This window comes from Crocodylus porosus, unplaced genomic scaffold, assembly GCF_001723895.1.
Source record: "Crocodylus porosus isolate Cpor-Errol unplaced genomic scaffold, CroPor_comp1, whole genome shotgun sequence".
NCBI lineage: Eukaryota > Metazoa > Chordata > Crocodylia > Crocodylidae > Crocodylus > Crocodylus porosus.
In genome coordinates, this window is record NW_017728909.1 from 72,586,224 (window position 1) to 72,601,916 (window position 15,693).

At 40.5% G+C, this 15,693-nt stretch overlaps 1 protein-coding gene across 2 annotated transcripts in view; it reads right to left on the reverse strand.

Annotated features, from left to right (window-relative positions):
• Positions 1–15,693, reverse strand: part of PJA2 (praja ring finger ubiquitin ligase 2) — an 83,250-nt gene that overhangs the window by 2,908 nt on the left and 64,649 nt on the right. For both annotated transcript variants that reach the window (XM_019532461.1, XM_019532462.1), the window contains exons 6-8: positions 15,526–15,637; positions 2,259–2,373; positions 1,859–1,980 (exon numbers count right to left, since the gene is read on the reverse strand). In XM_019532461.1, coding sequence (XP_019388006.1) covers positions 1,859–1,980; positions 2,259–2,373; positions 15,526–15,637 — 349 coding nt within the window. The remainder of the gene's footprint in view (positions 1–1,858; positions 1,981–2,258; positions 2,374–15,525; positions 15,638–15,693) is intronic.

The window sequence follows — 15,693 nt, forward strand, 5'->3', positions numbered from 1 at the left end:
GAGTAAATTGGATGCTTATCTTGCTGGGATCCTATGACCCCAGCTGACTTCCTGCCCTTTGGGTAGGGGGCTGGACTCGATGATCTCCCAAGGTCCCTTCCAGCCCTAATGTCTATGAAAGCTATGAAATTAAATAGTTATATGGGCCTTTATTCTTCTTCTTGCTAGACAAGTTAAAAAGACGAGGGCTAAGTGCAGACATTTGGGGAGGTTAGCGGGAGGTTAGATTGGGTTAAAAATGGCCACCTGATCTAACTTATTTCACCCAGATGTGGACTTTACGGTTAGACCTGGTCCCAGTGATTGGAAATCAATCTAAACCCGTAATAGTACTGAAGTTCTGCACACATAAACAGATCCAAAAATGGCAGAACCTAGTCTACAGCAGACTTGGATCAGTGTACACTCAAAGTGAATTAAGTTAGACTGGTGCACTGAACTTCAGTACAGTCACCTGAGCAGCCCAAAGCTGGGAAAGCCAGGCTGCTGACTCCAGTACCAGGATTGTACTTTTTGTGCACCTGCCACTAAACTATTTTTAGTACCTCAGCCCTTTGCCACCTCCACCTCCTCCTCCTCCCTCCCCACTCCTGCAGACCAGCCAGCCCCCTTGCTTCAAACCCCCCACCCCACAAGCTGCTCCAGGTGCCAGAATTCATCCCTGCTGGGAGTCAAGGAAGTAATTATTGGTTGGGGGAGGAACGGATGCGGTTATAGGTTGAGCCTGCTTGCCCCCCCACCTCCCCAAGCCTCCCTGAATGTCTTCATTAGTCAAAGTCCGAACAAGTTTAAGACTTATTTCAAATCAGTAAGAATTTTGTCTTACCTAATCAATTTACTTTTTTTTGGTTTGAGTGTTTTTTTCTAGTAATGAGGAGCCCAAACCAGAGCATGGTATTCTAAGGGTTAGTCTTTCCATCTCTTAGCCAGTCCAGAACTAGGGCTCTGCACAGAAACTGTGCCTCTTTAGTTGTTTATTTTATCTGTAGATCTTTAATATATCTAATGGTCAAGACCAGCTGGTTTTGGCTCCTGTATTATGACTGCACCCTTTATAGGCAAGTTTTTTCCCCTCCCTCACAACTAACAAATTTAGTTCCTAAAGCAGTAGTCTCTAACCTTTAAGTAGATCACCTTTGGCATTTAAAAGCAACCCAAGATCTACCGTGCACTACTGCCCTGCCCAGCAAGTAAATCTGTGGGGAGGGAAAGGAGGGGGCAGATCAAGGCAGAAGAAGAAAAAATTATTTGGGGGTGCACCTCCTAGCAGGTACATCCCATCTGGCCAGGACCCCACTCAACTTATCCCTACTTCTGCCTCTGTGGCATGGTCCCTCATTGTGGGGACCTTGATTTAGCCTCCTCCATTTCCCTCCCCCATGGACTGACCTGCTGGGCTGGGGCACGTGCGTGCATGCACACAGGCATTCAGTCACCCACCCCAGCCTCAAATCGAGTCCAAAAGGCTGTGAGATCTACTGCAAGAGGCTTTGAGATCTACCGGTGGATCTAGAACCACTGGCTGGTGATCACTGTCCTAAAGTGTTAAACTTGAATATAAATAAGTATAATGCAGTAATTAATAACAATAAATTACAACAGATATTGTAAAAATAAATATTAATATCCAATAATATACATACTAACATTACTTTAATATTTCTGGATACCTAATGGTCAAGACCAGTCAGTTGCAGTTCTTGTATTATGACTCCTGTACACTCAGAGATTTCTCCCTCATCACCAATTTAGTTCCTAAAGCATTCAAATAGCTAAATTAACTGTTTAATAAAAACGGAATCATAAGTTTTCAAAAAGTTACACAGAAAAGCACAAAAACAACCAAAGGAGCACGTACCTTCTGTAACCACAAAGTTACACAGGGTTTGTGAAAGAAATGGTGACAGGGCAGCTCTGTTATTATTTCATCTTTTATGTATTCACTGCAACAGATAGCACAACATTGTTCCTGACCTACAGCTTAGAAGAAAAAAACAAAACATTTTAACATTTAATTTAAAACTGAACCCAAAGCAAAATATAATTAGAAGGCATCACAACAGCTAATCATAATACAATGAATATTACAGAGTAAGCATGTCACCATTTCCAAAGTGATCTCAGTTTGTGTTCCTAGTGAATTTACTACACAGTACATCAGTCTAATTTTCTTAAATATTTCACTTACACTGTTATGCAATGTTATGACTGGACTCTAACATATTATAAAAATGAATTTTTAGTTAGTTCTACCATACCATTATGATCTTCTGTAATAACAGTTTGTGGCAGACAGTCTATGCTTTCTTTACTGGCTGGTGGATGAGCCTGCTCCACATCAACTGCAAGAGATTCCAAATGTGCCAGAGCAGTCTAAAATGGAAGTTAAGAGGGAAGGAAAGGTCAATTTTCCTTACTCAGAAAGGGTACACACTTCACAGTTAACAAGACAAAAAACAACATAGAACAAAAAACTTCCTTAAAGTATTACGTTTTTAAATGAATGCTTTGTACAAGATATTCAGACCAATATTACCATTTTTTTCCAGTGTCAGACGACACAAAAAAGTAATACAATCACTTTATATACACATTTGGTTTCAAGCATCAGTTAGGTCATTAGCTAAGAGTTATGGTCTCAAACTACTCCCAAGTGAATATCTGCACAGAGCACAAAATGAAATTGTCATGACTGACCATTTTCTTGATAACACTGCTATCATCACTCATCACCTCCTAAAAGCAGTACCTGCGGTCTCATGTTAACAGATTTCCTAGTTTTGATTCCAATATTTCCTAAAAAATATAAACTGGTAATATTTCTGGAAATAAAAAGGGTTTGACTACATATCATATTGACTGCATTCACTGTCAATAAATGAGATGTAGATCAAATATCTAAGACCTATGTAATAAAGGAGGTGGTGATAATCTTGTTTTTGACTCATTAAACCAACATATAAAGCAGACTGGAAATGCACTGTACTCTTACAAGAGCTATGCGTTGGTTGATACTTAAAACTAAGATCTCAATTCCTCTAAGGTCATTAAAAACCTATTAGCATTTTTCATAAAAATAAGGTGCTGGTGCGATTACACAGATGGTTAGGGTCTATCTAGCTCAAATCCAAATTTCAGATTCAGCTGGATCAAGTATTTTTAATCTCCATTTACCTGAACTTACGTAGCATAACATTAAAACAGATAACATGCTCCATCTTGAGTGGAAGCTGCATTTTAGTGAACAGTGAAGCAGTCCTTTGGTAACCTTTACTTAACGTTAAGGGATTGTGAAAGACATGCAAATCAACAGTCTCTAAAGAAATAAGTATTTTTTGGAAGAAAGATACTGTGGAAATGTAGCAGTTTATTATTTTCCTATTGTCCAAACTACAAGAATATCTTCACCACAGGACCAAAGAACTGATGAGGCAAATATTTCAGTATTACATAGAATGGATTACTTTACTGTTAAATAAATAACTAGTCTATAATGAATCAAAACAAGCAAAAAATGCTTGAATAATGGGTCACACAAAACCCCCCAAGCAAGCAATCATATTTTGAAGTCAGAGGATATCCACTGAACCACCTGAATTCTGCTTGGCAGTGAATTAAAACCACCTTAAAGTATGTGAAAGTATCATGTTGTTTATGGCGAATTACCACTGACCCCAGGAAACTATTTTGGCAGCTGGGAGTATGTTCTTTGTGCTGTAAGCCACTCTGAGCCCTTTGGACAGAGCAGAATATAAATCAAAAACAGGCAAGCAGGAATGGAAGTGAAGGAGTTCATCAGCTGCACACACATCAGTGGGAGCTGTCCAGGTAGCTGGTATGGCTCAGGACTAACATGATGTGGACACATAGAGACATAATAGCATTTCAACTGTTTTCCAGACTGATGCACCAAATTCCAAGACATCAAGGGTCATGTGGTACCAGATTCTCTCTCATTAGAAAGCATATAATACACGTTAATACACAAACATTACGTATGCCTACTTCTGCATGCACAATATGTCTGACAGAAATTCAAAAGCAAAGGAACCAGAACAATTAAGACCAACTTATGATTTATCTCCTTGACCCATTCGCCCACAGATGGACTTCATTTGTAAAAAGCAATTAATCTCAGCTATTTACAGATGTTAAACCCCCCCACCCAGAAGATGGCACTTTACTTTAAACTCAGTGTCCTTCTGCACTGAGCCCAGCACACGCCCAAAAGAGGCACTGCATTAGTTAGACCTGGCTCCACAGCATCTGTGTAGATCAATTGGTTTAGTGTGGCCTTAGTGGGGCTTTCATCTAAAACCTGATTGAATCAGCTATTAGATAAAAGCATCCAAAAGCCCCACTGAAGCACTTGATCAATACAGGTGCTGTGGAGCTAGGTCAAACTAACATGCTGCTTCTTCCAAAACAGCTATTTGTTTTTAACATTCGTAAGCAGCCATAATGACCAGGGAAATAAGCTCAGCTACTTCTTAATTTATTTTACTTTTTAAAAGAGCATACTAAAATTATACTTCAGGTATAAGGAGCCCAAATTTGAATGTACAGTTTGTCCCAGTTATGAGAAAAAATTTGAATTAGTGTGAAATACTATTGAATACTTGTCAACTCCAGTCCCCACTCTATCAAATAACTAGTCTGCAATAACACGTTATTTTAATAAGTTTGAAAATCCAGTAAAACCAGAAGAGCAGTTTTAGAATTACAGGTTATGATGCAAATTCAATTCTTTAAAAATCTAGAACGCTTCAGCAGGTAGGTACTGAAATATGTATCAGTATCTATTGTCCTCCAAAGTGCATACAATTCAGCACAAGAAACTAAGGAGTAATAAGGAACTTGCCATGAAATAAACTTGAATTAGGAATGATAAGAAATAGATGAGGAGAATTTAGTCTCACAAAGTAAAAGAAACAATTAGAAATGCAATATATGTATGTCACAGACAAATCTTTAAGATTGTAAAAGACAACAATAAGCAATTAGTTTATTTCTGTTTTAATGGGCACAAAACGCCTTAAATAACAGGACATTGTAATATTCCCCCTCTGATACCAAGTTCTACAGCAGTCAGTAACAGATGCAAGACAAAAGAGAAAAGTAGCCAATACACAAAGCTAGTGGATTAACAAGCCACTCATTTGAATATTTTGGAGCCCCCCCCCCCCACCAATCTTTAAACAGTGAGACCAAGAGAAAGACAGTTTACAGATATTTAATTCAAGGGTCCTGTTTACTGTAAATCAGGATGCATCATAGCTCATTCCTGAACTAGCTTTAAACTAGTTAGCTCGGGTGCTGGTAGCTGTGGCTGTGGAAGCACAGATCTCAGCATGGGTGAACCCCTCAAATGTTTACCTAGCTTCTTGTGTGGGTTTTGTAGCTTGTGCTGTGTTCCAGGCTGCAACGCCCATCCTTACCAGTTTGCTAGTTTAAACCTAGCTTGGGGATATCTACCAGAGCTGGAACTTCCAACTCCAAGACCAATCTCCCTTCCAAGGCCAAACAATGAAGTAGTCAAAAGAAGCATCTAAGATTCTGAGTTGAATTCAGAAGTGCATGTTATTAAAAAAGAAAGTTACAGAAAATATTTGTAACTCAACATCAGGCTTCTACTTTTTGCTTAGAATTACACATTCCTTTATTTTATTTTTTTCTGTTTTTTCTGCACCTCCTGTTCATTGATTTCCAGTCAGATGTTTTAGCTCTTCCCATCCAGGTCTCATATCGACCTTCTTAAAACTGACACCATGGATTGAACTGGGGCAGCTGAAATAAGAAGCTACTACAACTTGAGCTGAAGAGACATGGGAGGTTGTAAATTATTAATATCTGCTGATGAGTAGAGGGGAACTTGAAACAGACTCACTAGTGCATTATACAGGTAACATGATCTATTTTATACCCTGATATTAACAGATGGTGATGCCAACATTTATAATATATAGCTTTTTTTTTTTTTTGTCTTGCTTGGCAGTCATTTTAGTTTATCTAGTTGCAAGTTAAGTGATTTTAAGGCTACATCTACAATGGCAAAAAAACAAGATGAAGTTTTATTTAAAGCTTCCTTTAAAAGCAGTTCTTGGAACAGATTTCTAGCATTGTGTATTTTGCCACGACAAAATGGGGCTGCACTTTGTTCTGGTTTAGGTAGTTTGCACTCGCAATTTTAGTAAGAAATTATCTAGCAGAACCCAGTTTTAAGACAACATGGAACATAGCTTCTAACTCTTCCTAAATCAGACTGTTGGAAGGCAGCACCCTAGATAATCCTAAAGGGCAGAAAAAATTTAAGGGCCCTGGTAGACATTAGATTTATGGTGCAGTAAATGTTTTAATCATGCCATAAATTGTAACATGCTACATACAATTTATGGTGTGATAATACAGTAAACAAACCACAAAGATATTGAACATTACATGCATCTACTTTACCTCATGCCTTAAAATTAAATGCATGGCATGGATGTTCATGATCAATCCTGATGCTTAGCTGTGTACTGGGACCGGACATGGGGGCAGCCTTGGGGCCTGGGGCACAGCTGTCCCCTGTCTGATCAGGGGAACAGCTGCAGATCAGGGGGCATGGTGAGCCCAACATCAGACAGTCTCTTACTAGTGTTAGCTCATGGCACCTGCTGCATGTTCACTTTTTAAAAGGTGTGGAAAACCATAAGCCCAACAGGTAGAAGAGGCTGCCTGATGTTGGACTTAGTCCTCCACACCATTAAAAAGTAGAATGCAGCTGAAGGCCACATACCTACTTTTTAAAGTTCTCCAGGCACCACGAGTCCAACATCACACAGCTTCTCCTTAGTGTTAGGCTCACAGTAATCCTGCATCTTTAGAATGGGCATGCAGCTAGAAGCCCAGCTGCATGGCTAGGCACCCACAGGAACTGCCTGCAGAATCCTCAGCTGCCACTTCACATGCACAGTGAGTGCAGCTGGGAAGGAGTGGGTACCCACACTGCAGCATCTCACTCTGCTTCAAATTGTCTTGCCCATCAGCTCCTATCAGGGCCATCCCTGGTTGCGGGGGGAGCAGGGTGAATCAGGGCAATCACCCCAGGTTCACCTCCCCACCTCTGAATCCGGTGCATCTGGCTGCTCACCACCCCGCTTCCGTCCCACTGCCAAATCTGCTGCCAGCTTCCTTGCATCCGGGGTTGGGCCCTGCACCCTGCTCAGGTCACCTCTGGCTCCTGTGCAGGCTGCAAGACAAGGCAGGAAACCTGTTGGTGTCGGGTAGCTCTGCAGGCTCTTGAAGCAGGGCACTCCATATGCTGGTAGTTGTACAAATGGGATTTAGGGAATTTTATGTGTCGTCCCCCCAAGAAATCACACTACTTGCTGCACACCTCTGGCATGGCAGGTTGCACCATTTTGGAGAAAGGGCATAAAATTCTCCAGATGCCAATCATATGACTGCTTTAACAGTCAGCATGGGCTCACCAAGGGCAAGTCATGCCTGACCAACCTGACTGTCTTCTGTGATAAGATGAATGGCTCTGTGGATGTGGGGTCAGCAGTGGATGTAATATACTACTGCCTTTAGCAAGACTTTTGATGCTGTCTCCCACAGCATTTTTGCAAGCAAGCTGAGGAAGTATGGGTTGGATGAATGGGCTGTAAGGTGAATAGATAGCTGGCTGGATTGTCAGGCTCAATGGGTAGTAATCAATGGTTCAAATGTCTAGTTGGCAACTGGTATTAAGTAGAGTGCCCCAGCGGGTGGTTTTGTTCTATATCTTCATTAACTATTTGGAAGATGGGATGGATTGCACCCTCAGCAAATTCACGGGTGACACCAAGCTGGGAAGAGTAATTGATACACTGAAGGGTAGGGCTAGGATTCAGAGTGACCTAGACAAACTGGAGGACTGGGCTAAAGGAACCTTATAAGGTTCAGCAAGGACAAGTTCCAAGTCCTGCGTTTAGGATAGAAAAATTCCATACACTAGTATAGGCTGGGGGCTGACTGGTTAAGTAGCAGCTCTGCAGAAAAGGAGCTGGGGGTTACAGTGGACAATAAGATGGATATGAGTAAGCAGTGTGCCCTTATTACCAAGAAGACTAACAATATACTAGGCTGCATCAGTAGGAGCGCTGCCAGCAGATCAAAGGAAGTACATATTCTGCTCTATTCTGTACTGGTGAGGCCACATCTGGAATACTGGGTCAAGTTCTGGGCCCCCCACTATAGAAAGGATGTGGACAAGTTAGAGAGAGTCCATTAGAGAGCAATGAAAATGGTTTGGCGGCCAGGACAGAAGACTTCTGAAAAGAGGCTGAAGGAACTGGGTTTATTTAGTCTGCAGAAGAAAAGACTGAGGAAGAGAAGACTGAGAGGGGATTTAATAGCAGTCTTCAACTACCTCAAGGATGGGTCCAAAGAGGATGGAGCTGGACTGTTATCAGTGGTGACAGGACAAGGAACAATGTTCTCAAGTTGTGGCAAGGTTGGATATGAGGAAAAATCCCTCTCACTAGGAGGGTGGTGAGGCACTGGAACAGGTTACCTAGAGACACGGTGGAATCTCCACCCTTGGAGGTTGTTAAGGCCCAGCTTGACAAAGTCCTGCCTGGAATGATCTAGTTGAGGATGGTTCCTGCTCTCAGCTGGGGGTTGGACTAGATCAGCATTTCTCAACCTGTGAGTCTTGTCATTTTTGTCATCTGCCTGCTTCTGGACCCTCTCCAACTCCTCCACTAAACCAGTGTATAGCATAGACAGGAAATGCCCTGTACCCTTACAAGAGCACAGAGTCAGCTGATACTTAGAACTAAGGTCTTGATTCCTCCAAGGTCATTAAAAATCTTTTAAAATTGCAGAGTCCCAAATTGCATGCACTACTCGATATAAGACCTAACGAGTGATGAGTAAAGGGTCACTATCATCTCCTGTGTCTTGCACTTAATGCTTCTATTGATGGAGCCCAAAACCTCATTCACTTTTTGTGAACCTGCATCAACACAGAAGACTCATATTGTGCTTATGAGGCATCAAGACTCCTCCTCGATCCTTCTCTGCAGTGCTGTCATCCAGCCAGTTGTCACCTATTTTATATGTGTTTTTGATTATTCTTCCTAAGGTGTAACACCCTGCATATATCAGCACTGAATTTCACCCCGTTAGCTGCAGCCCAGCTTTCCAATCTCTGAAGAGCTTTCTGAATGGCACTCCTGTCCTCCAGTGTGTTTGCAATCCTTCTAAGTCGGGGTGGGCAATTATTTTGTGCAGAGGGCCGCTTACTGAGTTTTGGCAAGCCATTGAGGGCCACACGATAGGCAGTCAAGGGCAGATAAATATTAATTCTCTAAATTTTTAGGGGCCCCACAGGCCAGATAGAAATGGCCTGGTGGGCTGGATTTTGCCCACCCATATTCTAAGTTATGCATCACGTACATATTTGCTTAAAATCTCTATTCCAACATCCAAATCATTAAATAAGCACATTGAACAGCACCAGGCCCAGGACAGACCTCTGAGGGACTCCACTGAAACATCCCAACGTTCTGACATCGATCCATTTACAATTAACCTTTGCTTGTGGCTACTGAGCTGCTTGCCTAGCCACCTTGCAGTAGTTCCGTCTAGCCCATAGTTCTCCAATTTATTTATGAGAAGGCTAGGTGGTACTTTGTCATGAGTCTTGCTGAAGTCCAGATACACTATATGCACTTCATTCCCTTCATCCACCTAACTAGCAGTGGTTTGCCTTTGAAGCCTTCTGAAGGAGATGAAGTTTGCTTTGTATGCATTTTATTCAAATCTGTTATTTGCGATGCAGCCAGACGTAGCATAGGTCTGTTACTTTTAATTTGGTTTTGGTTTCAATAGGAATTTGAGTTTTGTTACCCACTCTCCAGGGTCAGCCAATTCTAAAAAAGGAAAGAAGAATGAAGAAAATGGAGTAGCTGCTCAGGACTACATACACATTAATGTAAGGGTGCAAGTCTATAGTGGGAATCAAAATCCTTGTTTAAATCAGACTCAGCAATTAATCAGAATGCTAAGACTGTTGTCTTGGTTTTTTGGCTAACAAGATTTTGATACCACTATTATACTAAATCTACTTGTCTTTATTGTAATTATGTGAAAAAGTTTCCTTCCTTTCATGGTGTGAAACCTATTTCCCCTCCAGCCTAGTAGGAAAATATTAGATATGCAAGGTTGACTTCTGAAATGCATAAAATTAGTAAACGATTATGGATCGACTGTTACCTGGAATAAGGTCATTCGTATGTCAACAGCTAGAGCCATCTAGGTAACAAAAGAGAACACTGTCTAAAGAAAGCACAACAGACAGAACACCATCCGAATTTCAAACTGCTGAGTTCCTATGCCCTATAAAAATTCTTTCCAACATAAATGGAACTATACTGGCTTAAGGTCTGTTCACCCTGATAATGACACAAAACTGGAAAACGGAGTAATGCTTTTAGTAAAAAACAAAAACAAAAACAAAAACCCCAAAACAATGTACCAGCACTTGCAGCAAAGCCAGGAACTACTAACCCTTTTTTTTCTTTTTACGAAAGGCAAGACTCAGACTCCAAGATATTACTAACAGCATGTTTTCCAGTTAACAAGATGCAGTGGCATATAATATTTTTTGAGGTGTATCGTAAACTATGCCTTTGTTACACTCTACCACTTCCAACTTTCCCTTTTGGACCCTGAGGGACAATCTTCCAAGTGCTGCAGGCCACCTAGAGGGAAGGACAGCGAGTTACTACAGCTTTCCCTACCTTCCACCAGCCGCCTTCTCAGATGACAACGTGGGGATGAAGCATGCCTCAGCACGTGCTCAGGCTTCCCAACATAGGGAAGCAGGCACTGTCACATGTCCCTTTTTTCACTGTTTCCTACCTGGATCTGAAGACTCTCACCAACATTTCTGGGTTGGTCTTCAAGATATCAGTGTGTGCCTACCAAAGTTTCCTTTAAGTTCCGTTTAAGAACACTTTTTTGGTGATGGGTGGTGAATAGGAATCTCTATTTATAAACTAAAAAATATGGTATTCATAAATGAAAATGGCACTCTCTCATAGGATGGTGTATTCCAGAAAGTAGAGTGAAGAGATACATGAACCAGAAATATCATAAATGCTATAGGTGGCACAAAGCCATGCAAGCCATTCTTTGAAACAACCTATTTTGCATTTATGGTCTGCTAAAAGAAGTCAGCTCCATCAGGCTGCCTTGTCTGCCACGTAATTTTGGACAACTTATTTCAAGCGCCAGTACAATCTAAGGATATTGGCTTCCTGTCCAGTCCAATATCTAAACTAAGAAGGAATAAGAACTTGGTTACAGTCATCCTTCCCCCTATTAAGTGGATTGAATGGCCCACAGCTCCTACTGATACTACCATAATTATAACAACTTTCTTAGTCAACCATGCATATAGCCACTCAGTACTGCTTTTTAAAGGTGGTGGCTGGTACAGTTATTTCTTCTGCCGTACACTAAATGATAAAGAAAAACTTCAGGTGGCCTTAAGATGCGAGTCTGATCAGGTATTAACATACAGATACAAACACTCCCCCCCTCCCCCAAATAGTCTGGCAAGTATTAGCAAAGAGGATTCCCCCTCTTCATACCAACTCTCATGTTCTTATGCAAATTAGTTGGGTAGTTGTCTCTGCAGTCCTGATCCCTCTGGTAAAATGAAAATCATGACTGAAAATGCTAATGACATGTACTTTTCCCATATAGCACACAAACTGATGGAAAGTTAAGCATTAGCTATTTGCAGCCTCCTGCACAAAGGAGACATGTCCCTTACCAGAGCAGTTAGATCTGGCTACATATGTCTAATTAATGTCCCTAACCAATTTACATTTAAAGCATGTTTAATGTCTTAATGGAGCAATATATTGTACTGGGGGATGGGGAGAGGAATGACAGCCCCTGCCAGCATCTCTCCAGCTCCCCTTCCTGATGAGTGCTCGCACAAGAAGTTCCTAGGGCATTTTTTCCCCCTCTAGGTAACTTGCCCTGTGAACACAAAGCAGGTCACATGGAGCAAGTTTCCAGTGAGCAATATTACCTATTGCCTGATGGAAATTATGTCTGCCAGAGGCCTAAGCAATACCATCAAAGTCAAGTAGTGCTGTAAAAGGGATAGAGAAGACATGGTGGCATGACCTTCACTGAAATTGTCTTAACCATCTATGGATTATGGGGAGAACTGGGAACAGAAATTACAGCTGATTCTGAAGAGCAATGGAACAATCTGAAGAAAAGTGATGACTACTTTCCAGTTCCCCTCTTTTGCATGTATAGTGCCATGAGAGAGAGAATGAAGAGGTCCATGATCATTACACTGAGAAAATGCATTTTAGACAGGTTTTTCAAGTGCCCTTAATATTATAACTCCATAATTTTTACAATAAATAGGCTAATTTAATCAAATGGAACAATTCGCACTTACTATATCACCTCCTAGTACTCTGTCTGGTGATTATTTCAGAACAATACATTACACTATTTAGCTCTAATTTTGCAAAATGTAATCTTGAACTGATGTCTCTAGCAACACAGGAATTACCAATCTGAATTACATCCATCTAGTTCAGTACCCTGTCCAATGACCACCAGCACGTTCTTTAAAAGATGATGAAGAACCCCACAGTTGGCAGATGTAGGATACTCTGGTGCTGCATCCAGCTCTCTAGTAATTTAAGAGAGACTGGCTTAAATCCTGAAGCATGCAACTTAATATTTTTTCAAACATATTTCCCATCATTAATTATAAGCCTGGATACTTATATGGACACCAAGAATATTCAATTCTTTTTGGAATATGTTAATGTCTTGGCTTTAATGATCTTTTGCAGCAACAAAGTTCAACAGCATAAATATATATTACATGAATTTCCTTCTGGATTTGATTTGCCATCCTTTAATTTATTGATTGTCCTTTTATATTTGTGCTATGGCAAAGGAGAATTTCCAATCTACCTTTTCTATGTAATTTGTTACTCTACATATTATTCTTATGGCCCCTATCATAAGTTTCCTTTCTAATGCAGGTAGTTCTCTCACATGAGAATATTTCTACTTCTTTGATCATTCTGTTTCTGAAGCCTACCTAGGTTAGCCATTTGTTTTTTGTGCTGAGTTAACCAGTAAAGCGCACACAATTCTAGATGAAGCCATGCCACTGATTCACAGAATATCATTCTAATCATCTTTATATTATTGACAGCTCCATTCATAGTTCATCTAAACATCTTGCTGTTTTTTCTGAGTGCAGCTGCACACTGAACAGATCATTTCACAGAGTTGTCTATTTTTCCAGGATTCTTTCTTGGTTGATACAATTAATTCAGTAATATGCACAAGTAATTTAAGTTTCCCCCAGTCAACATTTCCTTTGCATAAATTCAGTACTGAATTTCATTTGACATAGGTGAATTACAAACCAACCTTGTTTGGGTTTCTCTGCAGTTCCTCAGACTCCTCCGGGTCCTGACGTTCCTAAATGACTGTCATCTTTCCTAAATAATTGTCACCTACAAGTGTAGTCACCTCGGCTGTTTACAGATGTTTTTCTAGGTTTACTCTGGACTACAGTTGTCACTATATACCTGTGGATGTTTGTAGTTTGAATTAAAATTGGCTCCAGTCTGAATTTACTAATCCTCATTGAATGAGGATTAAAAATTAATGCAGACTAGGGCAGTCCAAACTAGGCAATTTAAACTGTATTAATTAACATGTATATACAGTGTTGCTTTTAGGAAAAACAGCCCTTAGGAACTCAGGAGATAAGCACTGCAAATATGAATCCCCACAAGGGAAAGTCAGTTGGGTTTTTACAACAGAGACTATCAGACACAAGGTAACGCCTTTACAACAATCAAACATGCCAATACCACCTCACCGTGACTAAGTATCAGTTTCTGACTAAGCCCCCAGCTCTGCACAAGCACACCAACCATAAACAACTCCTACCTCCTGGAACTGAAGGGGACACTATGGTGGCAAGCATGGACCTCTCGCAGCTACATCAGCAGCAAAGGGCGGGGGGAGGGAGAGGGGGCAGCGACTGCCTGCAGAAGCCAGCAGTGGTCATTCGGCGGGGGGGTGGGGCTGCCATGCGTTGCCTATGACACCAACTACTAGTCTGTGAAGGGAGCAGCCAACCTTGGCCCTTCCTCCCCCCACCCCACAACACATTGGCTAAGATACTCATTATCAACACTCAGGTGAACTGCACCCATTACAACTTCTGGAATAGCACTTCAGGTATCTGTCAGGAGGTTTGCAACAAGGTAGCAGTGCTTAAACAGGCTTATTATTGCCTCCTAATTACTTCCAACTGCAAATGCCAAGCATGAGTCCACACAAAGAGGCTGTGAATTGGGTCTGTTAAGGGGCTGACGGTGAATGATTGTCTATTAACCCTTAATTCTACATGAAATTTGATTTGAATTGTGTGATGCAAATCAGTTAACATGGTTCAGAAAAAAATGGTGCACACAGCTACAAACGGCCCTTGCTACTAACTCTCCTTTTTCATTTATTCCAACTGTAGGGGAACTTGAAAATTCAGGATTTACTGTCAAACAAGAATACCATACTGGAGATTGACAACTGTATTTCAGTTCTGACATAAGAATGCAAGATGCCAAAAGTTTAGAGCTACAGTCTTTATGATGTATCTGTAGCTGACCGAAGCAAAAATAAAATTTTAAAGTGTTCCCATCTGTAAATAGATCCACACTAACAAAATGCAGATTTTATTCCTGCACTGCTGTCAAATGAGAGGTAGAAAGAAGAAAAATGTACCTACAATTTAGAAGTTAGCAATAATAAAGTTTAGGTATGAATCCAGCCATATTACTGAATATCCCATAGTAAGCAGTTGTACATATAAAAGAAACTAGCAATATTCCTGAAATATTCTGAATAGCATATACACAAGGACTACCATTTCTGTTCTTTCACTGAGAGAGAGAGAGAGAGAGAGAGAGAGAGAAAAATAAAATTATTTTAAGAGAAATTAAAAATCAAATATACTCTGGCAAAATTAACACTGAAATGGCATCATGGCTATTGCTGTACAGTGAGTTCCAGGTCTAAGTATGGTAAGTACAGATGGTTTTTCAAGCTGCTAGCCCTACAAACTCGAACATAAGTTTGAAAGTGAAATTGTGTTCTTTCTAGTTCTTATTTCACCAGGAATTAAGATTTGGCATTTAAAGCTTATTTAGCAACGTTATTGATGATATCCTGTCATCAGTTATCTAGTTAAGCCTTTCAATGACTGTTTTGAACACTCAGAGAAATAAATAGAGAGTCATTAAAAGTGAGAAGATAAGGCTATCAGTACTCAAAGGAACCTGACCTGATGAATAAACGTCTGTCATTTTTAGTTCAAGATGTTACAGTATGTAGTTCATGATGACCATATGTACTTGATACAATTCATTTTTTAATCTGTTCAGTTTTTATTCGTTTCCAAGGAAGTCAACTACTGTATTTCAGTACCTCCATGGCTTGTGCTAAGCGCTCTTCCAGTGCCATGTATGTGAGAAACTGAGGATCCACATAAGAAATGGCTTGAGCAACTGCTAGGCCATCACCAAATTCATCAAGTAGTCTGAAAACACACAAAAATATATAATATTAAGGAATAAAGCTTCTATTTTAGGTACT